Source organism: Numida meleagris, chromosome 6, assembly GCF_002078875.1.
Source record: "Numida meleagris isolate 19003 breed g44 Domestic line chromosome 6, NumMel1.0, whole genome shotgun sequence".
Classification (NCBI taxonomy): Eukaryota; Metazoa; Chordata; class Aves; order Galliformes; family Numididae; genus Numida; species Numida meleagris.
In genome coordinates, this window is record NC_034414.1 from 39,550,763 (window position 1) to 39,577,580 (window position 26,818).

The 26,818-nt window shown below is 40.4% G+C and overlaps 1 protein-coding gene across 4 annotated transcripts in view; it reads left to right on the forward strand.

Annotated features, from left to right (window-relative positions):
* The window catches only part of TTLL5 (tubulin tyrosine ligase like 5), a 132,902-nt gene extending 111,175 nt beyond the window's left edge, over positions 1-21,727 (forward strand). For all 4 annotated transcript variants that reach the window (XM_021401304.1, XM_021401306.1, XM_021401307.1 and 1 more), the window contains 3 exons: positions 17-237; positions 7,381-7,466; positions 15,600-21,727. In XM_021401304.1, coding sequence (XP_021256979.1) covers positions 17-237; positions 7,381-7,466; positions 15,600-15,640 — 348 coding nt within the window. In that variant the 3' untranslated portion in view covers positions 15,641-21,727. The remainder of the gene's footprint in view (positions 1-16; positions 238-7,380; positions 7,467-15,599) is intronic.

Sequence of the window (26,818 nt, forward strand, 5' to 3'; positions counted from 1 at the left end):
GTTTTGCTTTTACCAGGCTCTCTTTGCCAGCTACTCGCAATCCAGCACCAGCCATGTACCTATGTCAGCTGGCTCTGGTGTCCGCAAGACATCAAGTGCCACTTCTAGTAACCAGAAGGCAGCCAGTTTGCACAAAGTGATGCCATCCCAGTGTACGCCTTCTCAGCTGGTTCCAAAGCCTCCAGCAAGCCACAAACAGGCAGTGGTCAGAAAAACTGCAGCCCAGAGGATTTCCAAGTAAGTTTTATTTCTTCCCATCTACAACAGGAAGCTAGCACTGGTTCTACTCAGAAGGAATATGGGAGAAGAACCTGTCTACGTGTGATTCAGACATAGGTGTTCCAGGCTGTTCAAGACAAATCTCAGAATAGCTTGACCTGTATGAATTGAAGTAAATGTGCACTGTTGTGCATTTTCATGTTTCACAGTGGCAAGGTAAGCTGGACTGTAACATCGTACAAACAAGGACATAGGAACTACCACATAGAATCAGAGAAGTGTCCTGTCCAGGCTGGGAGTCAGTTACCTAAATGCAAGTTGCTAGTGCCATTTTAGTTGCCTAGGGCTATTCTACATGAGCTCCAACTGCTGCTCCAGATAAGCACAAGTTTTCTGTAGATTTTGTGCTGTATCTGCCAGTCCCATCCAGGTGTTGCAAATAACTTGACAGCTGTGTTTAGGCACCTGAGTCACTTCCTCCTTGTTTAATCTTTGATGAGGGTTAGAGTCTGGTTGGCCAGAAGAGGCTGCCAGAAAAAAAGTAAAACCACCGATATCCTTAACAAGGTAATCTGCCCTTGTGCCAAGTTTTCCCATAATCTTAAGGTATGATGATTGACTTGTGCCTTTAGGCAGAACTGTTTATTTCATTTAACGTGTTTGTGTCTAATATAATGATTGCTTTCCTCGTTATCTGTAGAAATGCCTTATCCTTCCTTAACTTTTACTAAGCTTCTAGTTACTGTGCTTGCCATTCTAAGATAATTTGTCATTTGTTATCTTTAAAAACAAAATAACACTCACCATGAAATGTTGTTTACTGATTTTAAGTTTCCTTCCTTTCCCTTTCTTGGTGTGTCTTCTTTTCTACGTATTAGGAAAGAATATGAGCAAGGCTTCTGTTTTACATTTTCCTTACCCTTTACATTTCTTGTTAGTTCCCTCAGCTCTCTCTGTTTGTCTTCTCTTGGTCTAAAGCAGTTCTATTAGTTACATCCTTTGGCAAGTTTTTCCTCAGACGTGTTTCATTCCTGAAGGGCAAAAATTGCATTCATAACTTCCTCTTATACTCTATACCCAGAAGAGTTGTAAAGCTTTTAGAGCAGGTTCCTGTGAGGTTTCCTCGTTCTTTGTTTGCTTCCTGGTTTAAAGAGGGGAGACTTAATAACAGATTATTGATGAAAGACACTTCATAAAGATGCTGGGGCACTGTCAGTGTGTGGGAAGCTTATGTATTTCCTGCTTGTACTCTTGCTATCTTAAGAGCTAGCATATTAAGTGAATCCCCAAAACTATCTAAAAAGAAAACAAGATGTCAGTAGACTTTGTCAACTCAGCAAATGCAGATGTGAACATTAAGTCTGGCAGGTATATGTTGGTGAGTTTGCTATCTGAATTGTTTTATGTTGGATAGCTCATGTTAGTACAGGTGACAGGCTGTGTCGGTGGGTTTATCTGCTGGGCAGCAGAGATGTGTATTTGAAGATGCCGGTGTGCTGTGCTCACTTCTTGGCAGAAGAAATGTTTATCCTTGTGAGATGGAATTGCAGCTCCTTGGACAGACTTGACTTTGCTGCATTTTTGTGGTTTCTGCTCTGTGACAGGCAGGAGTGTGGGAAAACCGGAAAAAGTTTAGCACCAAAAATGCGCAGAAGGGGGAAAAAAAGCAAAAGATTCCTTCAGAATTTTAGAAAACTAATCCAAGTATTGAAGGCTGCAAGGAGCCACTCCGGAAATACTTTCCAAGTTGCCTTTCAGACTCCAGTACGAGGCTCAGAACCCATTCTTGTCATTCATGGGATCTTGAAGTAACATTTTTTCGCTTACATGGAAAACACCAGTGCCTAGCTATATTTCCTGCTTACTGAGAACTAATAATTTAAAAACTGCTATGTCTCAGTCTAATTTAACCCATCCATTGTTGTCAAGAGTAGACCAGACACGCATTGAAGAGAAGAGTGGATAGAGACAAGCCTCTACCTCAAATGAATCTAGATTAGCGATAAGAAGTATGTCTTGCATTCTCTAGCCCGTTCTTTACAGTCCCTGGTTATACTGTGCAGAGTGTTCTCAGACACTGTCTGTAGCCTGCTTTCAAGTAAATCCAGTGGCAGAAACCCCACTGTGTGTTATAGAAGACTTTGTATTAATCTAAACAACCTTATTGTTAGAAAGTTTCTCCTGATGTGCTGTCTGAATTCTTACTTTATTTCATTCTGTTGTACCTCGTTCCTCTATCCTGAACCACCCTCAACACTTTCCCTTGCAAATACTTTCCATCTTTTGAAAATTCTTCTACTTCTTAAAGTTTCCTAATGTTGTTTAGACTTGTTGAGGTTTTGTTAACCTCAGATAGTAGTTCCACCTGCCAAATCCTTAATTGTCTTGAATTTACTATATTTTCTTCAGTTTGTCGGAGTTCTTGCATTGTGGCACCCAGAATCATAGTTTTTCAGCGTGGGACTACCGTATCCTTAGGTTATAATGTGGCAGACATCCCTCTCTATAACATCTAATCTAATTTTGGTTTCTTGGCTGATTTGTTTCTCTGTAAGGTCATTTTTGATTTACTGCTCACTTTCACCCCTAATTCTTGTTGGCCGTTTTCCTGACCTCTCCTCACAGAAAATCTCATTGCTATGTATTATTTCCACAAGATTCACTGAAACTAATCCCATTCTATTGTTAAAGCTCTTGTATCTCATTTCTTTTTTTCATAGTTTTCAGTAGGTCAGACCTTTATTTCTCTGTCTGTTCTTGCACCACCTGGCTTTTGTTTAACATCTTAATTAAGATCTTTTTCAAGTTCTTTGTGGAATTCCTCTAGAGACTGAACTGTGAAGACAAACTAGAATCAACTTTGTCTCTTTGACCTCTCTATCCTTTTGCACGCATTATCATTTCTATCCTAGCCAGCACACGTGGCTTCCAGAAGAGGAGGAAAATAAGTAGTTGAAAACACTTCTACAAATAGAGTGAGATGCTGAAGATGAACATTACTGATTAATTCAGATACAGTCTAGTAGCTTGGATACTTCTCTGCCTAAAACATAAAGGAAAAGAGTAATGAAACAGCCAGACAATTCAGTCTTGTATTTTCAGGCTCTGATCTCTCTTGTTTTCTCAGTCTCACAACTTGTAAAAGGTGGTAGGTTGACTTTAAAATGGACTGCGTCCAAAGCAGACTCCTTGGTTAAGCTAATGGAGTGGAAAACTGGGGCCCACATTAAAGATGCGGAAAAAGACTACAGTGACTGGGAGAAATGGTTTAAAATGTAGCTCCGCTTAGAAACATAGACTCATGAAATGATCTCCCCAGGCTCCATGGTTTTGGTTAAATGTACTCAGATTACAAGTAGGAAGATAGATTTTTAAATAGCTGACACAAGAAACCCTTCTTTCTTTCTGAAAGTCGGATTGTGTCCTTTCCACTGCTTGTGTTGCCACTGTTCACTGTCTGTGAACCATGAAGAAACCTGCTGCTAACTGAGTGCAAAAATTTGAAACAGAAGTCACATAAATAGTATTTGTAAGCCATGGGATGAAGCAGATGTCCCTGGAAGCAGCATTTGCTGAATAGAACCTTCACATTACAGATGACAGCGTGCAAAGCAAGAAAATATATTAGCACAACTGTGAGAACCCAGAGTGAATTGGTACAGATGGTTGACAGAAAATCTTTCTGCTTTTAGGAACAACTAAATTACAGTAAATACAGATTTCTAAACTATCATTCCTATGATAACTTTTCAGAGAGCTGCTCTCTATGACAGCAACAGGGTTGACAGTTGGACTTGATGGTCTTAGAAGTCTTCAGCTTTAATGATTCTTTGATGTTTAAAGTAGGGCAAGGCTTGGACAGCCTGTGAACTGTTGGTTAACTATTAGTTAAATGAAAGATCTTCAGAGAAATACAGCTGCCAATGTTAGACCACTGTACATAAAGAGAGGAAATACCAGATAGATAAAAGGAGCATACAGTTCCTGATTTTATCAGGGAGAGAGCAAGCCCAGGATCACTGACTTTACCAGTGATAGACTGAAACACAACAACTAGTGGGGGTGTTCAACATGTGATCTACATGGCCTAATCTTTTGTACTGAATTTCTCTGTAAATATCATTCCCAGCAACTCTACTCAGGAAGAACAAATATTTCCTTCAAGTCCCAACACCACAGCACATGATCTTGCCTTGTTCTTCTCTTGGCTATTTATCTGCTTTGAACAATGCCAGCAGTAGAAGGTGCAAAGTTCTGCTCTATTGTAACTAACACAGAAATAGGGCAGAGGTGATGAATTTCTCCAGGGTTCAGGAAATCCACTCCACAACTGGGTGGAGTCCTGACTACAGTTGAACACAGCAGCAGCCAGCTGTTCTAGGACAGGCTGGCCAAGCTGGGCAAACATGCCAAAAGTAGAAGAATGGCCAAAGAGCAAGCACTGTAAAATACTATATTCCTGGTTTGTATCCTGTCCCATGTGTGCTCATTCACAGACATGGATGAAGTGTCTCAGGTGAGCTGGTTATATCACACATGTAAGGTGAGTGCTCACCAAAAAGAGGAGAGGCATCAGGAGACCAAACTTGCATCTGTTACTGAGACCACTTTTTTTGCTACTGCTGTACTGAGGCATGCTTGTTGTTTTAGCTCCTGACCATGTGGGTTAATCAGTCTGCCTGACCCTTAGACGTTTTTGGCAGCAAAAGCAGTGCATCTGAGAGACGTGCCTTGATTTAACACTCTGACACAGCTGGGCTCACTGGGCCTGCAGCTCTTAGCCCTTGGCTAGCCTTGGATCATACACACAGATACACATGTGGTGATACCTTGGCCAAGAGCAACGGAGGAACAAGCTCCCTGGCTCTGGCTCTTCACATCTGTTGCTGTCCGCTTGTCAAACCTGGTCTTTATGTGATGCAAATTTGTTAGTGTCTCCATTGGACCATTAGACACATTGTGACATCCCAGGAATAGGTTGTTAAAACAAAGGTGTTCAAAATTCAGTCAAGAAAATATTTCTTTGCATCTGTGGAACAAGAGCATCCTCCAAATTTGCAGTCCAAGGCGAGGTGGCTTAGAGGTGGCTTAATGCCTAAATGAAGAAAGTCGGTATCAATTTCAAGGAGGGTGTAGTTGCATAGCAAGCAAGAAAAAAAGGCTAATGTCAGATATTTAAGTGAAGGGGACAGTGGGGAAAAGGCTGGGTTTGTTAGTTTTAAAGACGAAGAAATTGAGGACATAACAAAAGATTGCATTGGAGAAATGGAAGCAAAAATGACACAGATGCTAGAAGCAGGAAAATGACAAAAGCAATGGGATTTCAACCAACTGAAGTAGCAAGAAAATGGAAAAGAATTTACTCAGTTTAAGTAGTGAATATGTTCCAGGACTAGAGTTTCTATCAGGACAGAGAACTTGAGAGATGAGCTTAGCATGATGAGAGATAAAGGCCACAGGTAGATCTGAGAATCAGCTGTATGGAGATGACAGTTGAAACTGCAAAAACCAAGATGTAGAAAGAAAAGGGGACAGGCAAGTCTGTAGAAGGAAATAGTGAAAGTAAAGCAGACTTAAAGGTAGAAGTGTAACTTCCTTGGCACTTTTTTTGTTGTTGTACTTGCTGACATCCTTGATACATTTTCAACTGCTTGTCTTGTATTCTACCTACTGACAGATTAGCAAGATTTGGCTGTCAACTGTGCTGCATTAATGAAGTGGAAAAGCTAATTATGAGCATGGAATGTTTAGTAAAAAGCTCAAAGATCTATCTGGATTCTCTGCCTCCAGATGGACCGTGCACTATCAGCAGAAAAAAAACCAAAAACAACATGAAACATAAGTACAGATCCCAAATTCTCTCTAAGATACAATAAACATATGTACACCTCATATAATAAACATAGGCACCTCATTTGACAACAGCATTTCAGATTACAGCTGATTGAAGTAAGGAGTTGTGCTTTGCAAATGTCTTATCTGCTTTCCCTTCCCTTCCCGTATGGATTCCAATTTACTTCACCCAAATGCAACTGAGATAAAATACGGGAGTCCTTCACTGGCCATTTAGCTGCCAGAACCACCTGGATTACTGGCAGCTTGCTGACTTTGAAATTTGAAGGCAAAACATTTCTAAAAAAAACCCGCAGTAACTGCACAGATGTGCCTGAATCTGTTAGTAATCAGGTCATCATGTGAGGATTGGAGCTCACAGTGTTCTTCAGGGGAAGAGCTCAGAGTAACTGTGTTTCATGGCAGATGTGAATGCGTGAAGGAGAAGCTCTGTGGCAGAGAAACAGGAGTGTACATACAGAAGTCTGTAGTGATCAGAACAGAGTTGGGCAGGGAGGAAAAAAAGGCAGAGGGGTAAGAGGAGAAACCAAGAATAGATAGATTAGTTTTTAAAAACAGAGTAGATCATTGCAGCTGTACAACTTGAACTACTTTTATGAGTAGATTTTTTTTTTTAATATAGGAGAGCTTGGTCTCATTTTGGTAATGAGTATTTATAATAACTAAAGGAAGTGCAGTTGTTCTCCATAGAGTATTGTTTTACTGGAACTCAAATGCTGAGCTAAATGCAGGAGGATTTGCATTAAGTATCTGCTTGAGGACTGGCTCTTTACTACCGGAGACTAAACACATCCTGTAGGTCTCAGTTTCCAATACAAGTGAGAAATCTTGCCCAAATGAGTTGTCTCTACTGAGACAAGATGCAAGGACTCAGATTTTGAATGAAGCTTGTTTTTTCTAGCCCTCATCTCATGTGCATTTTTGTTTTAATGTTGCCTAATCGTTTTGCTTCAAATCACTGGAGTAAGTATACCACAGCATTACTGGTTGCGTTGTGCTTTTGGTATCATTTACCATCTGTCTTCCTTACACTTCAAAATCAGCTTCCAAGGCATGTGGGACGATTAAATACTCTAGGTGCACTGAAATCTTGTTGGTGGCTTGAGCATTCGTCTGTCATCCCCTGCCTTTTTGGAGCTGTTACTGTCACTGCCTGTTTCATACCAAATTCAGACACAGCTTCCATAGCCACAGTCTCAGTGAAATTATGTAAACTAAGAGAATTCTAATTTTTTTTTTGTTCAAGACCTTTATGCTTTCTTGGTATATCCTTTCTCATCTCTTCTAATTGACGTTTTCACTTGTTAGGGTGACCTCCACTGAAAGGCAACTTAATGGATTGCAGAACAGCCTTCGCAGCGTTGCATCCTGTGAACCAGGGTCAAATTCCACAGGTGAGTGCTGAAAACCAGGAAAGGGGAGTAGCCATGCTGGGATGCTTTCATCTTTCTCAAGAACTGTCAGTTAAAAACAGCAAGAACAACAAAAAGAACCACCTTAGCAAAAGGAAGAAACACAGCTGTCTACTCTGCACATAGTGGTTCCTAGGTAACAGCTTGGCTTCAGCTGCATAGGGAATTTATTCCTCCTGGGACTAAAAAGACTAAACAAAAGGGAGCTAAGACTGGGTTTCATAGAATTGGAAGAGGAAGATGCTTAAAAATGTGGCTAGGAAAAAAAAACTTGGCAAAAATGGCCTCTCTTTGCTTTAGGCTTTGGCTCAAAGATGCTCTGTTGTTTAAGCTTGGACTGTAATAAAAGGCCAGGACATTCTTTGCATTTTTCTTCAGTCCTGCAGAAAAGTGCCTTAGTTCAGAAAGATGTCATTGAGATTTGTGAATCAGCTGCATAGTGAAGTCAGTCAATAGAGGTGAAAGCTCCCAAAGAAAGATCACTGAGACATATAGAATCAAATCTTCATCCTTCCCTAGGGATTAATTCATTCAAAGGGGTTCCTCTGCTAATACTAAGTGAGGATCTCGGAAAATGAGGACCCAATGAAATTTTTATTGATCCAGACATATTTGCAGTAGAACGTAGTCTTGATGAACCCACATTACCCGTGGCCTGCAGTAATTTGTGATGCTGCTGCTATGGAATATATGGACAAATTATGATCTAGAGTGCTTTGAAAGAATTGTGTTTCTGATCTCAGCTTTTACTTCGAAAACCTTGAAAACGTGATTTGAGTATCACTGAAACAGTCTTGTCTGTGTTTTCACGGGCTGAAACAGAAGTTAGCAGAGAGGTGAACTGCCCAATTCATCTCTTGAATATCTAGCTCTGAAACTTAAAGGTGACATGTCCAATATTAATGTCAGTGATTTTATGGCTGATTCTCCAGCACAAACATTCAGCTAATGCACTTACTGCACAATTCTAAACTGCCTCCTACACTTTACCACCTGCCAAAAACTTCAGCTATCATAACAGAGATTTTATAGTGTGAACAGCCATAGTCAATAACAAAGGCCCTGCACCACATTGGAACGTGATAGTGTAGAAATGGAATATAATGAGATTATCAAAATAAATAAAATTTTGTCAACGCTGTAGCATATATTTAATTGACGCAAAAGTTCTCATTTACTGTATAGCTTGAGTTTTTTGCATAGTATACATAAATTTACAAGTAAATGTAAAAAAGTAGTTCTCAAGGTATGACTGGGTGGACGTATATGAAGGTGTGTGCTGAATTCTGCCCTTTTAAACAATTCTAACTACCCTCATGGTTGCCACCATGTAATTGTAGGGGTAGGCTAGCAGAGCTAGGATCTGATGAGCAAGTCACTCAAAGCTTCCTTGTCCCTAGAAGAGGTATATAGCTCACAGAATAGTGCTAAATTTTGCAGTGATTGAACAAAGTGGAGAAAATGTTTGTTCTTGGAAACTAGAGGAATGATATTTTCTTCAGCTTTGCACCAAGCCACTGGTATGCGTCAGAGGCTGCTGTGCCCAGTCTGTGTGTCTCAGAGACTACTCTGGTCCTTCCTGCAGGAACAGCTGTTTTTCTTCTTCACTCTTCATTGATTGCTTACACTAGGCCCCTGATTTCCCTCATCAACAGCTTATTTGGGGTTCCTGTTTCATATGTATTTAGTATCCTAGATACCAACTAGAAGAATTGGAGACACAACTCATAAAACAGATTACAAAATAAACTGCAAGATTTTAAAGATAGGAGGCTGTGAACAGCTCTGGAGATAAAAGAGGAGTCAAGCAGAACCTCTGTGTAAACACACGCACATGTTCAGAAATGTTTGAGAAGCTTGAATGGACTGTAACTGAATAAAAGACCGTGGGACAATTAATTGCAGAGTTGGCACAACTATTTCATACTATTGTATGAGACCGCTTCTATGAAGAAGACATCCTGGAAGAATGAGGAAGTCAGTTGAGTACCATGGTCTACCATTGCCTGCTACTTATCTGGGCCTTCATCTGACTTTGGCTGTTGTCCCTGTGGCTCTTAGCCCATTCTTTTTGTCTACTCAAATAGCCTGTCCAAGGAGTAGTAGATACTGCGGCTTTGCAGAGAAGCATAAAGGTTTCACAAATGATCTAACCAAAAGTGATGATACTCAAAATAACAGTGAGCCAGGCAGTATGGAATGTTTTAACCAGATTGAACAGAGAACAGTTCACTGGTGGTTAGTACTGCAATTGTGGAGAATAGTAGATAAGAGCTTAAGCCTACTGCACACTGAGTTCAGATTTCTTGAGATGATACAAGAGTAAAAGTCAGCATTTCTGCAAACCAGCTTAGGAATCTGAAACAAGCCCTCATATCCTCATGGCCTCACTGTAATTTTATGGAGAGACTGAAGTTCCGTTTGAATTGTATTCCGTTGGAGTAATGAGAGAGAAGGCAGAGGTTCTTATGAGTATCTTCAGACAGGAAAATCTAAAAATTGAAACCTGCAAGGTATCATTTGGGGTTATTTGTAGTGTCTGAACAGACAGTTTCTTATCTAAGTTACTGAAAGTTTTAAGAGGGTTTATTCTATTAAAGAAATAGAAGAAATATTAAGAAATATTAAGAATTATTACATCTGAGTAATATTCAGAATGCTACTGACTTGATTTTTTGCTGAAAAATCGCTTAATCTGAAGTTAGTAAGGAGACTTCTTGAGCTAGGTGGTATGCAGTTGATTTTACTCAGTGTGATTTCTAGGTCTGTATTTGAGCTTAGTTACAGGATGTTTCACACTTGTCTGTTAACTTTGAACAGTCACCTGGCTCCCATATCCACGTAAATGCCAACTTCTGAAGGTATGCGCCTCTTTGAAATAGAGTACATCAGCATCAGTAAGAACTTAGAAGTGGATCCTGATGAATAATATGGGGATTGACTAGCTGTTTTGGACCTCATCCAGGTGGAAGGCACACTGTTCTTAAGTTTTCTAGTGATTTCCTTCTCCATGCTAAGAAGGAGACTGTATTTGAACACCATCCAACTAAACTAAGATGAGTGTGCAAGCAGTGTGGTTAGCTGTAGAGTAATGAATGCAACAGCTTGCAGCAGTGATAGTGAGGAACACTTTTTTATTTACTCTTCTTTACATCTACCGCAATTCCAAGATTTTATATTTTACAAGAAATATACAAGTAGACTGTGTATTTCTGAAGTTTTTTTTATACACAAGATTATTGTATGGGAAATTCATGTATGTCTTTTCATCAGAGACATGAAATTGGAGTTGATGTTGGAGTTGATGTGCTGAGCTGTGAAGACTGTTAGCTACCACTGCCTGAACTAACATCTTCCTTGAAATGCGGACTTTATATAAGCTTGTAGAAAGAAAAGATTATTTTAGCAGGCATGCAGATGTGCAAGATTCAAAAATTGCTTTGCACAAGCAAAAGAGAAAGAAAGTCAGTAAAACACAACAGGCACTTACTCGTGACATGTAGCATAAAGGGTGGCGATGGGATGGGATGCGACGAGTACTATTGCCATTGTGCATGGCTGGTGTCAGACACCCAGCTATTTGCTACAGTAGGGTGGAATTCTCAGCTGCCCAGCCTTGTCCAGGCTTCCTCAGCTTCTGCCAGGCTCTTCTGCGGCATAGGGAGGCAGTAGCTTATTGAGCACCAATGTATTTATTTTTATGTTGATACCACATTCCCAAAAGGAACCTTGGCTACAATTTCAGCTGGTCTCACCACACTATCCAAATCCTTTCTCAAGAGCAGCTGGGAGAAGAAGTCACTCGGATTTCTGCACAGTGCATTGCTTGTACGCCTTCTCCCTCCCGCTAATCCTGTTAATTCCAGTCTTCATTTGCCACCTTCCTGGTTCTCTCTTGTTGCTGTGACTGACTGCAACAAGTGGTTTTGAGTTGGAAAGATGACCTTAAAATGAGCACCTTGAGTAACCTCTACCTCGGACGTCTTTGGCTACTCAGGCAAAATATCTCTTATGACACAAAAGAGCAACTTTTCATGTCACCTCATAACTTATCTTAATCCAGGAAGAGAGTAACAATGATCTCTTCCATGAAAATCCTTCCAGAACCACATGCCTGGCTGAGAAGCTCTCAGTGGTTTACTGAAAGGGATCAGTGGTCTGATACTGTGTACCTTGCATCAAACTTTTCCAGTGATGCCTTTCACCTTGTGAACAGCCTTTGGCACCAGCAGTAGTAATATTCTGCCAGCATCTCTGTATCCAATTTGTAGTGCCATCTCTATGCAGAGAATGGGTTATGGAGAAACACAATCATTTTGTTTTATCATATTTTGGGAAGCAATTGAGCTTAAGATGAAAGATGAGGTGAATCCTACAATTGTGTTTCCATTTTTGGGAGGGCAAAGAATCAGTTACAATGGAAGATATTTGGTTTCACGTTTGTTCTTAGAATTATCTTTCTGAAGCCATTGTTATTCGATGCACCATGACAACATCCTGGATCACCTTTCTCTCCCCTGCTGCCGTCCATGATTCCATAAAGAAGGTAGAAGATTCCATAAAGAAGGTAGAGAAAAAATCTTTTTTCTCCCTGGCATACTTGTTGCAGTTATCACATGTCAGATAATGACAGATAAGCCTGTATTACCAGATGGAGCAGAAAGGAAAGGAGAGAGGTAGAGAAGGGCCTTCTCCTTAAACTGTTTCTTGGTACTCATTGTAGAAGCCAGTTGTGACTAGCAATAAACACATACTGATGGGTCTAAAAAATACCCTTAGGATAGATGCACCACAAATTACAAACAGGGTGTGCCTGTGTTTGAGCTTATCCAGATATCAGAAAACTGTGGAAGTCTCATTAAATCTCAGCAGAGCATAAAGCTCTGCCAGAAGCAGCATTCTTGGTCCTTCTCTAGTGTTGTTAATGAGGTAATGGCCAATGCAGCTATTGCCTCTCAGCTAGAGCTGAGGGTCAGTGTTCACTTCTAATGATCAGAAATTACATTCATTGTTTAACTTGTGACAACAGCCTGCCTCTCACACCTTTAGTCAACTTTTTTGCCTTTCTTTTATGAAAGAAAGCCTTTTATGAAAGCCTTTTTCCTGTTGCTACTGATCTAATGCCACATCCTCATGGAAAGGACATTCCAAGCTTCAGGAATACTGGGAAAGCAGAAATTAAAGGAAGAACAGCCTCTAGAAATTGGCTTCCCTGTCTGAGAACTAGAACTCAGCTGGTATTTCAGGAACCTTCACTTCTGACAGACTCAAAGAAAACTCCTAAGCAGGATAAGTAATAACTTCAGGCAGCTGGCATTTTTGCCTGACTGGAGGCTGAGCTTTGCTTGTTCTCAGTAGTTAGGTGGTGGCAAACTGCCTGCATTTCCTTGCTGTGTTGGAAATGTCATTCAAGATCAGGTGTGCAAGGACCGTGGAGAGGTTATATAATGTCTTGGCTACCAATGTCTCACATCTGGCCCTTTGGCATTAAGCTACCTATGGAGAGGATGACTTTGCCCATCCAAATTGGATTTTGTTTTAATCTGGCATTACTTTATTGAGGCTAAAAATAGAAGCCAAAATATGTGTGAGTAGGGTAAAAGGAGTGTCTGAAGTTATGAAATGAAATGTGTGGAAGAGCCAGAGAAGAGAAAGCCGCAACAAACCAGAGAGTAGGAAACTGAATAAAAGAAAGCAGAATGAAAGCTGTCAAGTACAGAATGGCATCAGCAGTCAGGGTGAGGAGCCCACCCAGTGTCTTCTAAGTAATATGAGGAAGAGGGACCCTCATGCTGGCTTGCACCACCATGTCTCCATTTGTTATCAAGGCTGCTCACTGCTCTTTTACTGCAGAGAGACTTTGCTCAGTTGTATATAGTTGTGTGCATCCTGTTTGCGTCATTCCCCCCAAATACTTTATCATGCCTGGGAACTGCTGCTTTCCTTCATCTGCCCATTCCAGCAAGCCAACTTGAAATTGTGCCCAAAAGATGGGGGAGGGAAGGTTGGCCTTCAGTTGTCAGCTGTCCTAGCTTGCTAGTGTCAATCACCCAAGGATATAAATAAAACCCATCTATTTATTGCTGTTCTTAGTTGTGCTATATATTATCAAGAGAATGCTGAGCATCACACTAGGATTATAAATTCCCTCTGCTTTGGGATAAAAGATCTGAATTTCTAGATTTATTAGGGCTTTTCAGGGAGAATGTAAGCTCCTGTTTTCAACGCTGGATTCAGGAGATTTGGACATGGAAATCTGTGGCAGAAGTGAGAAGTTATGGGTATGATGACATAGAACAAACTAGTGCGAAGAAAAATGTTAGTACAGGTCCCTGACCTAGTACTGTCAACCAGCCTGGTACTCTGCTCTGTCTCATTCCTGCAACTTGGAAGCAGAGCAGATTAGGTGCTGGTGTTTAACTAAAACTGTGTACATCTGTGCTGGGAAAGTCTATACAACACTGAATTATAGCACACACATATCACATTTACACAACTCCAGTGATTTCCTATGACTCAGGCATATCCATAAAATTGAGATAAACCTTTTTGCCCATGTATAACTGTTCTAAATACAAAAGTGTTATTGTTTTTGAGGTGCAGTCGTGGATGACATGTAAACATGTGGTCAGACATATAGGCAGGTACTTCATGTTTTAACACCTTGTTAAATACTTGTTATATGTGGTGCTCACCAGAGAGAATCAACACTTCATGTTGACTGCTGTCAGTAATAATCTGTGGTTTTTCTGTTTTCTCTACTCAACCAGAATTTAAAAGTATGCAGAGTGCTCACAAGTAGCTTTAAAATGTTAAAATGTTATCAAGTTATATACATTAATATTTATGAAATAACTGAATTGTAGCAATGGGCATGAGCTATGCTTATGGTAAGAGTGCACATACTTATATGTAGGCATATAAATGCCTCTCTGTGTTGAGACCTCAAGGTAGCCACACAAGAGGAACTTACATTAGGTGTTTTTAATTCCTTTTGTGAGAAAAGATAAACTGTATTGTGCATTTCTGTAAGACAAAGAAAGCTCAAATGCCCCGTCAAGATGGGAAGATGAGGTTGAAGTTGGCTGTCTCTCTCATATGCCTTTGTTTTCTTAATATCAGGATATTGTCAAGGGACAGTTTTCTGGACTGGTATCCTATCTTAATACACATGGTTGACAGTTTTGTTCCTAATTCAGGTTCCAAACTTTCTGTGCAGTGACAGAGCTGGCAATGCTGCTTTCTAAACATCTTTCCAGATCCTCTGTGCTGTGTGATGCTTGGCTCTATGCTGGGCTTTCAAGGAGAGTGTATTTTTAAAAATAAAGCAATATTTTTAATAAACTCAGCTCTCAACAAGTGTTGCTCACATTTAGGAGCAAGCTGATGTGCTAAGTACACCAGACAAGCTTTACCAACTAGATTAGCTGTAAAACACAAACTGTTCAAAATAAATGTGGTACATTTCTAAGTGTTTTGGAATTTTCTTTTTAAAGGAATGTCCAAGGATTTTGATGTAAAAGAAGTGACAATGAGATTGACTTTTTCCCATAACATGCCTAGGTAGGAAAATGTAGCAGTACACAGAATTAAAATCTCTCTCTTTAATAATGGGAAGAAGAAAATCTTTCCTATCCCCATTATGTTTCTTTCAAAGATCAACATTTTCACATCCCCACTATTCTGCACTGAGGTCCTCAGCATCTTTGGAATGCAGAAGTAGATTCCCATACAAGCAAATGATTAAAAGGTGCATGAAAAAAAAAAAAAATTGTTCTGATGTGGGAGAAGGATTTAGAAATACTGTAGGAGCGTGTGAAAAGACGAGTTGCATTGGGGAAGTGCAGAGAGGGTATTCTGAGGCTTTAGAGGAATACTAAGAGCAATTTTTCAGACAGTGGCGTATTAATTTAGGTTTGTCATACTGTTACATGATCTCATCTCTTTCTGTAAAGAAAGGCTGTACTATAGGGAGGTTCAGATAAGGAGGAATTCAGATTTCTCGTGGTAGCTGAGATTTGCAGGGTGGTGCAGCAGCGTTTCAATAAAACAGGCCCCTCTGATTACTCAAAAGCTTTACTTTCTGGTGTTTTGTTTATGTTTTTTTTCCTCCAGCTTCTGCTTGCAGAGAAGGACTAGCATTGAACACCAGGTGAGGAATCCAGAGTCTTGCTTCAAAGTATGGGGCAAAGGAAGAAGCAGCTGTGACTTCAGACCACTGCACTCCTACAACATTCAGGGGAGAATGAACAGGAGTCCCTGCTGCGAGGACAACCTACTGAGGAGAGTACCTGAACATCTGTGGAAGCTGGAGATGCAGCTGTAAGCTGATGACTGCCTCTGAGAGCTTCTGCTCCTGAGTCTGGAGGTCCTTCCTTCCAACTCTTCCTGATCACTAACTGTGAGATCTTTTTTATAAGACAGAGGTTCTCCAGCTGTCTGTATTGTTCTTCCCAAGGTCCAAGTCTGAATGTAAAGATTCCTCATTTGCTCAGCCATTTCAGTCTGTCTTTGTCTGGTAACAGCCAGTATTCTTTGCTGTCATCACAGCAACCAGCAGCAGAGAAAAACATTAGACCATATGAGTAGAGACATCCTTACAGTTGCCATCTTGAATTTTGGCACAGAGCCACAGAAATGCTCAGTTTGAATAAAGTCATTTTATTTGTTTGTTTTGATTATAATTTCAGTTATTAATTCACACCCCCCAAAATATTTGCTCTTGGACGGGATTTTAAATCTGTCTTTGTTTCACTGTTGGATGCTTATGTTTGTGTGGTTTATTTTTGTATTTTGATTTCTGTTTGTTTGGGCTATATAAACTTTTTTAATTGGCTGATGGTTTCAGACCCAGGGTTGAACCCTAAGGCCCAAGTGGTTCCTATCAGTTGCAGTAGTCGCTTGGTGAAGCACTCCAGTTAGAATTTTCCTAATGTTATGAAAATTAATTTGCTTGTGTTAGAAAACAACATCAGCAGCTGGAAAATGTTTTGGAGAGAAGATCCACCCATGCTTAAAATGAACAGGAAGCAGCTTCAGCTCTGGCTCTTCGCTGATGCCAGGTTAAAGGAAAACTTGCTGTTTTCATGGTATTTTCCAGCTTTTCTCTTGTCAAACAGCAAGTAGTGTGACTGTGGTTCTCAAAGAGTACATTATTTCCTATTGTTTGCATCAGAGCCCTCAGAGATTGCATTTTATGAGCCTGTTTGATCTGTTTTCTTATTCCACAGCTCCCCTGTCATTTCTACACTGTATAGAGAGATCATTCTCATGTGTTGACAAATTAGATAATGATCAATCCAAAAGGCTGACAAAAACAGTGTCAGAGAGGAGAAGTGTTTTCTCTTGGAAGATTGTTTGTATTCATGTTCACTCTTGTGTTGCACATATTTCTTGTCATTCAAGACCAGATAAATTGTAAAAAGATTAAATAATTATTTTCATACCCTGTTAGCTTAACTATCACTTGCTCCAGGCATAAATTCGTAGGACAGAACATGCATTTTTCTATTTCTGTTCCATTCACGCACGTGACAAAGATCAAATACTTCATTTATCCAAAATGTTATTTCATTGGCTTATGTTTCAGTTCCTAGGCAGTCGTGATCCTGTTTGCTTTCCTTGCATCTTTCATCTGTGTTCTTCAAGTATCACTGCATCATGTGTCCACTGCTTTTTCCACTATCCTCTATGAGCAAGAGTTCTGAAAAATCTTGTGATGTTACTTTCAGATCAAGTCTCTTCTGTACTCTTCCAATTACACTCAGAGATCTCTGAGATAGATGTTTCTAATGTTTCTACTAGTGTGTTACATTGTTGACTCATCATCAGTGAAAATTCAGACGCAGAATTTCTTACTTCAAACTTCTGTGCATCCCAAGCTGCTGTGGGCTTCAAGACCTTGGGTCTGTCTTCTGATAGCTTACTCTGCTACGTTTGGTGTTGACTATAACCTCCAGCTCTGTTTCAGAACTATCTGAAGAGCAATTTCCCTACAAGATCTAGCTTCAGTAGATAACTGATTCCATTCCTTGCTTCCTCCTAGGGAATCCAAGTTATCCTTATTCCGCTGGGTATAATGCGCAGGACTGAGTAGCTGTAGCATATGCATCCTTGTGGAATTCTGATTTCATCTGGTTTTGTTATCTAGTTTCTTCATTCAGGGGGTTACAGCCACTACTGAACCTTTACAGTTTTGGAAGACAGATACTTTAATGCACAGCTAACTCAGGAAAGGTGATTATCTTCAGAGGATCTTTAATAGAAACAGCATTCTGTAATTGGTAATTCTGGCAAATTTGTGCTGACTTACTGTGAAAGTAGATCAATTTTTTGTCAGTTTTGCCAGTCTCCCACACACTGATTTTCAGCTAATGCTATACTCGGTTATAGCCAGCATGTTTTCTGAGCTTCTTTGCTCTGCATGTTAAACATAGCCAACAATACATCTGTAACTGTGATGATGTAGTAGAAATATGAGACATCTTGTCTCTAAGATTTTTGAAATGTCCTGAGAAATGCATGTTGCAGTAGGGGACCTTCCTTTGGAAGGGACTGGTTTTGTCAGCTTTAGGAGCAGTGAAGTCTTACATCCTTTGTTCTTGAAATTTTTTTCTTCTGCTTCCAACAAATAAAAAATCCAGAGATATCAAGACTTGTCCTCTACCTCAAGACAAACACCTAGATTTTGAACTCCTGTTCAGCCTCTTGATATATTAGGGCAGCCACAGCATGAAAGGAAATGGCAGTATTACTTTGTTTTGTGCATCTGCTGATCTCAGCTCTGAGCACTACTGCTGTTACCTTAGGAGCACATGTAATAATACAGTGGAGAATCAGGAACAAATCCTACTATTCTAGCCTCTTACTTTCTCTGCTTCTGTGTAATCTTCAGCCTGGTGCCCTTCTATGTGTTTGTGCATGCCAGATACTGTGCGTCAAATGTAACATGCTTTTTTTTTGTCTCTTTGCAGGTCTGCTATTTCCATGTCTGTCAAAAACCTCTCTCAAAGTGCTTCAGTTGAGAAATTCAGTAGAGTGGCATAAAACTGGTTTTTTGGTTTTTTTTTTTTTTTGACATCTTAGAGTGAATGCGTTTTACAGGAAGTATTTTCTTGTACAAGAGAGGAAAGGAGAATGGCAAAACATTTTGGCTTCATAGTAGTTGAACAAGAGGGGAGTACAATTATATGCATACTTCTTAAGTGGAGCATACTTTGTCTCTCTCTGCTTTTATGACATTAACTTTCCTATGTTCACCAATGAGTTTCATTGAAAGTGCCCTTGTTTACTGTTAGAAAATTGCCAGTACAAAGCCCACAGCAGTCATTCAGCAACTCCTTCAGTGGTGAGACTGGATAACGTTACCAAGGAATCCTCTTCACTCCTACTTGGTAGTGTTTGCATCACTTCTAAGTTAAGGAGTCTGTTTTATGACAAACAGTCTGTCTTGTTTGTTTTGAACAGGTGCACACCAGAGTCCTGAAGGGTGAGGTAATACAGAGTTCATACAAGCATTTTATGCTGTGTTCAGGTGATGAGCACACTACAACATTAAGAGAGAGATGTGAGATTCCTTCCAAGAAACATCTGACTTAAGGTTTACTTCATTAAACTTCCAAGGACTTTTTCCCTGTCGTTTCTACATTTGCTCCTCATTGTAATCCTCGGCTTACTATTTGAGCCTGCAGGGGTTATTGGGTGCTATTTAAATAGTTGGATTGTTGTTGTTGTTGTTGCAATAACTGGCTGATTGATCCTCTTCATACAGTTTCCTTTCTGGGCACATTATTTCTGTGGATCTGTCATGTGTTTCTCCAAAAAGAAATTTCTGAACTTTATTTAAACGTGGGACTTGACCTGTTTTTCTTCTTTCTAGAACCTCATGTTTCTAGAGCTAAGACGTTCTTGCTTATGCTAAACATCACAAGGATCTTATTTCTACAGAATCAGATCTGCCAGACAGTCCTTGAGATTGGTTATAACAAGAACACAAAACTTAGCATTCATAGTTTTCTTCATGCAGAAACTGTTAAACTGGAAAAAAAGATGAGTAAGTAGAAATGTAAGGGAGAAGGTGAAAAGGAAATTATTGTTCCAGTCTTGCATCAAATGAAACTAGCAGATAACAGATTCAAAGCAAAGGGGGAGAGAACTGTTTTCTTTCACAGTATGTAAATTACCTGTGGAACTCCTTGTTACAAGACTTTGTGGAGACAAAAGCATGTTTGTGGTTTGAAAAGGCAAGTAGACAAATTCATGGAAAAGAAATCTATTAAGGTATATTAAATACTAAAACCAAAAAATGAGCAGAAAGTTTCTAAGCCTTTTCAAGTGATTGTTTGGGGGAAGTCTCATGATGGGCTTTTCCAATTCTTAGCTTGTCTGTCAGGTATATGCTGCTGACTACTGTCACAAACAAGAGGTGGGCTATAGATGGTCTTGTAGTCTGACTTTGTATGAGTGTTCTGTTTGGTCAGTTGCAGTACAGCCTAGTAGAGCACCCAAGGCAAAGCTGCCTTTCATGGCAGTGGCATGTTCCACCAGAATTCGCTGTGGTGTTGGGCTCTCTAAGGAAAGTCTTAATTGCTGACATTTACCAAGATTGTCCACACCTTCACGTGGACGAGCACTGTATACATCGCAGAAGCTTTCAAAATATTGAAGCTTTTACAGGTGCATATGATCCACCTCTAGACCAATCAAACACTTGTGATTTTAGAGGAAAGTGGGTTGCAGTTTGGAAGTCATCCATAGTATGATATGTGTGAATGGTTAATCATTTAAATATGGAAAAAAAGTTACTTATCACTAACAGAAGCTCTTACATTATCTTGTATAAGCACACATTCGCTTCTTGCCATCTTTGTCTTCTAAAATGCTTGAGTGCAAAGCACCTTCAGGGTGAATGTGCACAGCCACAGCACATCTTAAACAATTACACTACCTGGTAGCTTTTCTTCTCACTTTAGAACCCAAATGCCTTTTCCAGAAAATGAGATCAAGTTTCTCTGCTTCTTTAGAGATGAGTAGTTAAGAAACACAAGCGGGTCATCTCCAAACTTACTGGGTTCTGTGCAGTTTCACCACAGAGGACAAAGTCCACTGAATGAAAGGTGACAAATGAGGCACCATGAGGAGTCTGCTCTGTCTGTTACCTTACCAAAAAAGGATTTCATTGGCCTTCATTGAAAATGAGTTTTCACTGCTGTTTTCAATTTAAAGGAAAGAATCACTGATGACTGTGGACACCCTGGTGTGAAGTCTTTACCAGTGGTATTCAGTGAATCATAATCATTCCCTAGAGAAAACAGTATGCTTAGCAGGGCCTCTTCTCTAAAAGGCCCCGCCTGCAGTGCACACAATGAACTTGAGAAATCTTACATTCTTTGAAAAGTAATTGCTTCTTATCTGACCTATTATTTAAAAAAAAAAAAAAAGTCTTAAGGAACAAATCTGATGCAGTTAAGAATTACGGGGCAGTTCAGAATCTATTTTCATCATTTATTTGGGACAGCTACAGGTGGTGTCATCTCTAAAAGGAATTTCAGCTCTGTATGTGGCTTTTTGCCTATATGTTTTAAGTACTACCGTGTCAAAATTCATGATTTTTTGAGTCAAAAGATTGACTCAAATTCATGAGTCAATCTTTGAAAAGTTGCTTTACTACCAAGTCCAAATGTTTGGCTGTCATTGCTCCATCATTCCACTGTAGAGAAAAACTACCTTTTTGTTCATACTGGAGAAGAAAAATGAGAAGGGATTTTCCCCCACTATTTCCATTAATTTCTATGATAGGTTCCACTATGTATTTTTTAAGAGTTTTTGCCTTATTTATGTGACCTTCTGAAAATTATGTGCTGTATCAGATATGCCCGGTACATCTGTGATGTCTATTCCATTCTTCAAGGTATGCAGATGGACAACTGTAAATCTACGAGGAGGGCAAATGAGACTGTGGCCATCTCATTAGTGTCACTAATTGCAGTTCTTATGCTTCCAGCTGCGTGATTCTTTCCCCATTTAAATCAGGGATGTCTTCCCTCTGGAAATCATGTTATTTCCACCATTTCGAATTCTAGAAATTCAATGTGGAATACATTTTGTCTATGATATCAGCTGGGAATTTTTTTTTCTTGTTCACAAATGTTTTTTTCTTGTTCACTCATCTCTCTCCATATGTTTGCTGAAAGTTCCTCTTGAAAAAAAGCTGAAAATAAAGGTCGGTGACTCTTCCTGCCAAATTGTGGCTCTGCAAGTGTTCTTAGGTCTTCTGAATGACTTGGGTAAATGCAAGTGACACTGATTAAAATAAAGGACAATTTAAGGAGTATAGTCAGCACATTGTAACTGCTGCAAAGCTATGTTTTCCTGAGATTTTATTGACATCTCCTTTATTTTGTTTCTGTCTGTTCTGTTTGTTTTCTGTTCTCCAGATTAGCACAATAGAATGCTTGGCATAGTAGTATCCAAATCGGATCTTCAGATCCTGAAGTATAGTCAGAGATATCTGTAGTAAGCATCTTTTGATGGGGAATATTCAAATTGTGTCACTCAAAACAGCTTGTTGCAAGCTGGACATCTTCCAAAGACTCTTGTTGCAAGTCAGACTATCTGCTACTGCTTTCTCCCAAAAGTGAAGTTTCTTACCAATCCTTCAAAGCACTGGAGATCTCCTAAGCATGCAGGCAGCAGAGTTTCAGCACATCAAAAGACCGTACATTTTTGGTTAAAGAAAGGCCCAGAACATGGTCACCAAGACATTCCTCAGTCATTACACTACATGCATTGCACAGATCTGCTAAGTTTCTCCCATGGCTGTACAGCAAATCTTTGCTTTGTCTGCTTCCTAATTGGGATAATAACCTCAGAAGGAAAAATAAATCCTTCCTGAAGAATGTCAGGAAATCTCTGGTTTGATATGACCCAGCTGGCTTCTTGCATCAAATAATGCACATGCACTGGTCATGATATATTATTATAATGCGTCATGCTAATTTTGGCATGAGAATGATGAATATCTGTATGCAGCTAGTGAAAAATGTCTGAGTAGTGGCAAACCTGGAAAGAAAGTCATCTTCACTTTTTTCAACACGCATAACCCCTATGTGTAATTATTTCTTGCATCAGTCTTTGTGGACAGCAAAGAGGTATCATCTTTGCTAGCCAGTTAAGTGGAGTGAGATATGAAGAACATCACCCTGCACACAGACCACTACCCCTTTGAAAGGAGAAATAAATCTTTGTCTCCAGAAGCTACTGCTTGCTTGAAAGAGTGGTATTCCTTGGTGTAACTCAACAGTGCCAGCATAGACCACAGGGGACAGAGCTTCTGCCTAAAAGCTGTTCAGCAAGACTGCAGGAAGTGGGAAGCCAATAACGTATGAGATTTTTTTTCCACAAACCACAGCTTTAAAGTACTTCTGTATTGTACTAGATATAAAGGTGCTTATCCCTAAGTGTATTTACCATGAAATTGTAGCCTAGTACCAGCAGAGGACCAGCTGATTGGTTGAATGCCTTCAGACCATCTCTGCCATCTTCCCTATGCTACTTAGTCCTAGGGATGGATGTTCTAAAAGCAGCTGAGTAACTGATGTCTGTAATCTATGAAAGTGGTCATTCTTGGAAACACACTGTGACATCCAAGGTACTGTGTAATGCTATTTCTGAAACTACGGGCACAAGTGGGATTTCAAGCTCAATATTTTAGAGAAGAGTAAGAATGACAAACATCAATTGGCAGTTTTCATTTGCTGTATTTCTCAGTGATGTATCTGCATTCATTTCTAAGTTTGTTTCCCAATGAGTAAAACTGTCTCTTCTGTTTTGACTTGCTGCATGATAAAGGACCTTGCATTTGTACAGGGTATCTGAAGCCTCTCTTCAAGAGAGGACAAAAGACACTGAGTTTAGTTGTGTCCCTCTGTCGGTTGTGGAGCTGCATAAAGAATGAAAAAGGGCATGAATGGCTTCCCTTGAAATGAAAGAAAACATTTGTAAAGCAGAGACCTGGATGTTCAAACGTTCTTGTGCTAAATATCATAGTACACATGTTAATTATTTTTATATAGCTTTTGATCAATATATTCTAATGATTTTGATCATAACAAAATGTTGATGGACATTTTAAATAATTATAAGGCACTCTATCACTTTATCCATATCACTGCTGTTATTCTAAACCACAATTAATGCAGTTTATAGGCAGCCCTTACAGCCATCTATTTTTCTGCACTATTGCAAATCAGTATAGTTTTGCAAGTGTGTAGATACCATACCTTTGAAAACTGAAAACTGCATTTTCTTGATAGATTTTATTGCTTTCCAGTTGCGTGTTAAGAGAAGAAAACTCAGTACTATATAGCTGATGCTTTGTATGCTACTAGAAACACATGCGTTGCAAAAGGGGCCTTTCCTCGTATGGACCTGGCTCTTTGAGCTGTATCCTGCTCACACTGTGGTGCTCAACCTGTACTGTATTGGACTTTGGATCGTATTGAAGACATATGCCTCGTAAGACACTGCAGGCAATGGGTCCTCTTCTGCCATGGGATGGCTGTAGTGGTTTCACTGACAAAGTAAGCTGAGCTGGGAGGCCTCCTTTATTTCTGCTCTGATGAGGACACCCTTGTCATTGGTAAGGAAAGCTCCATAGCAGATTGAATAATAAGCAAAGGATCTGTTAACAGGGAGAATGGAAAATGGATAACTACAGCAGGAAGAGATGTGAGACATCACAGGACAGAGCAAAACAGACCCATGACATTGCTGGAGAAGTGGACACGTATGTTTGTCTTTTTATCTTAGATTGCTTTTGGACGTGGTCTGTTTTGTTTACCATAGGTACTGATGCCTGTTGGTTCTGGCAAGGTGAAGCACTAATCGGGGCATACTCCTGTAACTGAGATGTTTTACTGCTTTTTTCTAAGTGCTGTGAGATAGCTAGAGACCATCCAGCACCAGAGAATAGACCAGAGAATTTTAAAGACTCATTTAGTCTGCAAAAAGTGCATGATTTGCTGAAATATCAGTGTATGTTCCTGCACTTACAGAAGCATTGTCCCTTGCAGAGCTCTGCGCTGCATGATAGCCTGAAAAACAAAGTGTTGAACTTCAGGTCTAGGCCTCTTGCATGCTGTAATAGAGTATGCCACAGAGAAACAGGATTACGCAGATGGTGATTTGATGGTCTGGGTAGGATCTTCCCTATGGCAGGGCAGAATAGTGTTTTTTCACTCTTTCTAACCACTGATCTTTGTTTAAGAGAGGGACAGTGTGCTGGGATTGTTTTCATCAGCTTCTGTTTGTTCCTGGGGATAACAAAGGGGAACTGTTGGGAGCCGTATTCATTGCTGGCAGTGAAGAACTCACTTTTTCTTTCCCATTGTCTTTGTCAATTTGCCACCTAGTAACAGAGCAGATAGAGAACTCTCTGCTGCTGGTCCTTCTCACACAAATGTCCTGAAATGTTTTAGTAAGCCTGGGCCCAGGAGTGGATTCAATCTCTTATTAACCCCATGTCAGTAGTACAGTTTGTTGAATTATAGCTCAAACAGCCCTAGGAAAGCTATTTTAACTGTAAGAAAATGAACTTGGAGCCTGTCTCACAAATCTAATTCTCAAATGCAGCTTGGAAACTGAAGTGTGGAGAGAGGAGTAACTGAGTGTTTGACTTGGGAAGACTACTGTACCCATGAGGTTACCTGTATCCTAACTGGTTGAACACCGTGGGAATCCTCTCCCCTGACCTCCCTTCTGTTTTGTCTTCTTTCCAAGCAGTTCACTGTGGCCTGCTCCCTCTGCCTCCCCTCCCTGCCACTGAGCAACAGTGAACAAGGCCTAGCACGGCAGGCTCACCTCTAGGGGCCTGCCAGAGTTAATCTGTGGGTGGTTCTGGCACACTCCAAGTGCCACGTATGACTGTGAAGCTCGTGTTCTTGCTCAGCTCTTTGCAGCTCCCCCTCCTTGTGCTTTTTCCCCTTACTAGCGAGAAAGCTCTTCAATTGGATGGGCAGCAGAGGCAGCACAGGGCTCACGAGGAACGACGACCAAAGAACAGACTGTAGCTTGTAAACCAAAACCTCCCCAGGGGCTGCTGCTGCTAAAAGGAGATTAGAGAGAATTCCTGTGCCAACTGGCATCTGGATTTCCCTCTCCCTCCCCTCCTCAGGGCAGCTGCTAAGTTTCTGGACTATCAGCATGGTAGTGTAGTTGCAATGCATGTACCTGCTCCCTCCCTTGGCAGGCATGGGCATGGAGAGCTGCACAGCAATAAATTAGTGCTGCGGGGCTGATCAGAGTGGTACATTTCGTCGTTACACCAACAAGACAGGTCAAGGAGCCCCAGGGAGATGAAAGGGATAAAGCTGAGCATTGGGGAGTGCCTCTTTCTGAGCATGTGTGCTGCAGCCAAAATGTCATGAAGGCTGGCAGGCTCCCTCCACTGACCCACCCATGCTGATCTTGCCAACTGGTGAGGGAGGAGGAGAGTTGTTTATGGGTGTACTGAGATGTTTGAGATTACATGTTATGGCAGCATGGCAGCAAGGTGTACGGAAGCAGCCACTGAGGTGCAGGACCAGACCAGGAGCTGCACTGCAAGCTGCCCATGCACAGCCCTTGCCACAAGCAATTAAGTTGTTCCACGTCGTGACACTCAACTGCCGGGGACCAGGAAGTGGGAAGGGACAGGGAGGAACTTCTGTGGTCTTTAGAACATTAAGTAGTTGTGGTTGAAGGAGAGGCAGCCTCTGGGTCTCATCTGACATGCAAGCAAGTACTAGAGGTTTGTAATTTTTGGAGTATGTGTGGCTGAAAAAAGCACACTTCTTAAAAACAGTAAGTTGATTACTTGCCAGGGTCACATCTGTGAACATTTTATAAGCATATGAAATGTTCGTGGTAAATCTGAGGGGGCTGGCCTTTGTGTACAAGTCTGTACTGGCAGAACTTATATATTCCAATGAATGTATGATTTTTGTCAGCTGTGACAACTGCAATGCCCAGATTATTTAAACAGTACTCTTGGAAGTATTTTATATTTGAGGGACGCTTTATATGAATCAATCAAAATCAGATGCCAGAGGTGACGCATCTGTCTGAGGGACATGGGAAGGACAGGGCACATACGCAGCAGACGCTGTTTGAAGGTACAAAGGAATTTCCATTCTGAGCAGTCTGGCTGACCTAAATTCTGCCCATTTCCTTGAAAAGATATTCAGGAAAAGGGAAAGATTTTAAAGTGACCAAGTATGCCACAGTAGTAGCAGTTTAAAAACAAAAAAAACATCCAACCCTTCAACAACTTCCTTGTGAGAAAGAAAAAAAAAAAA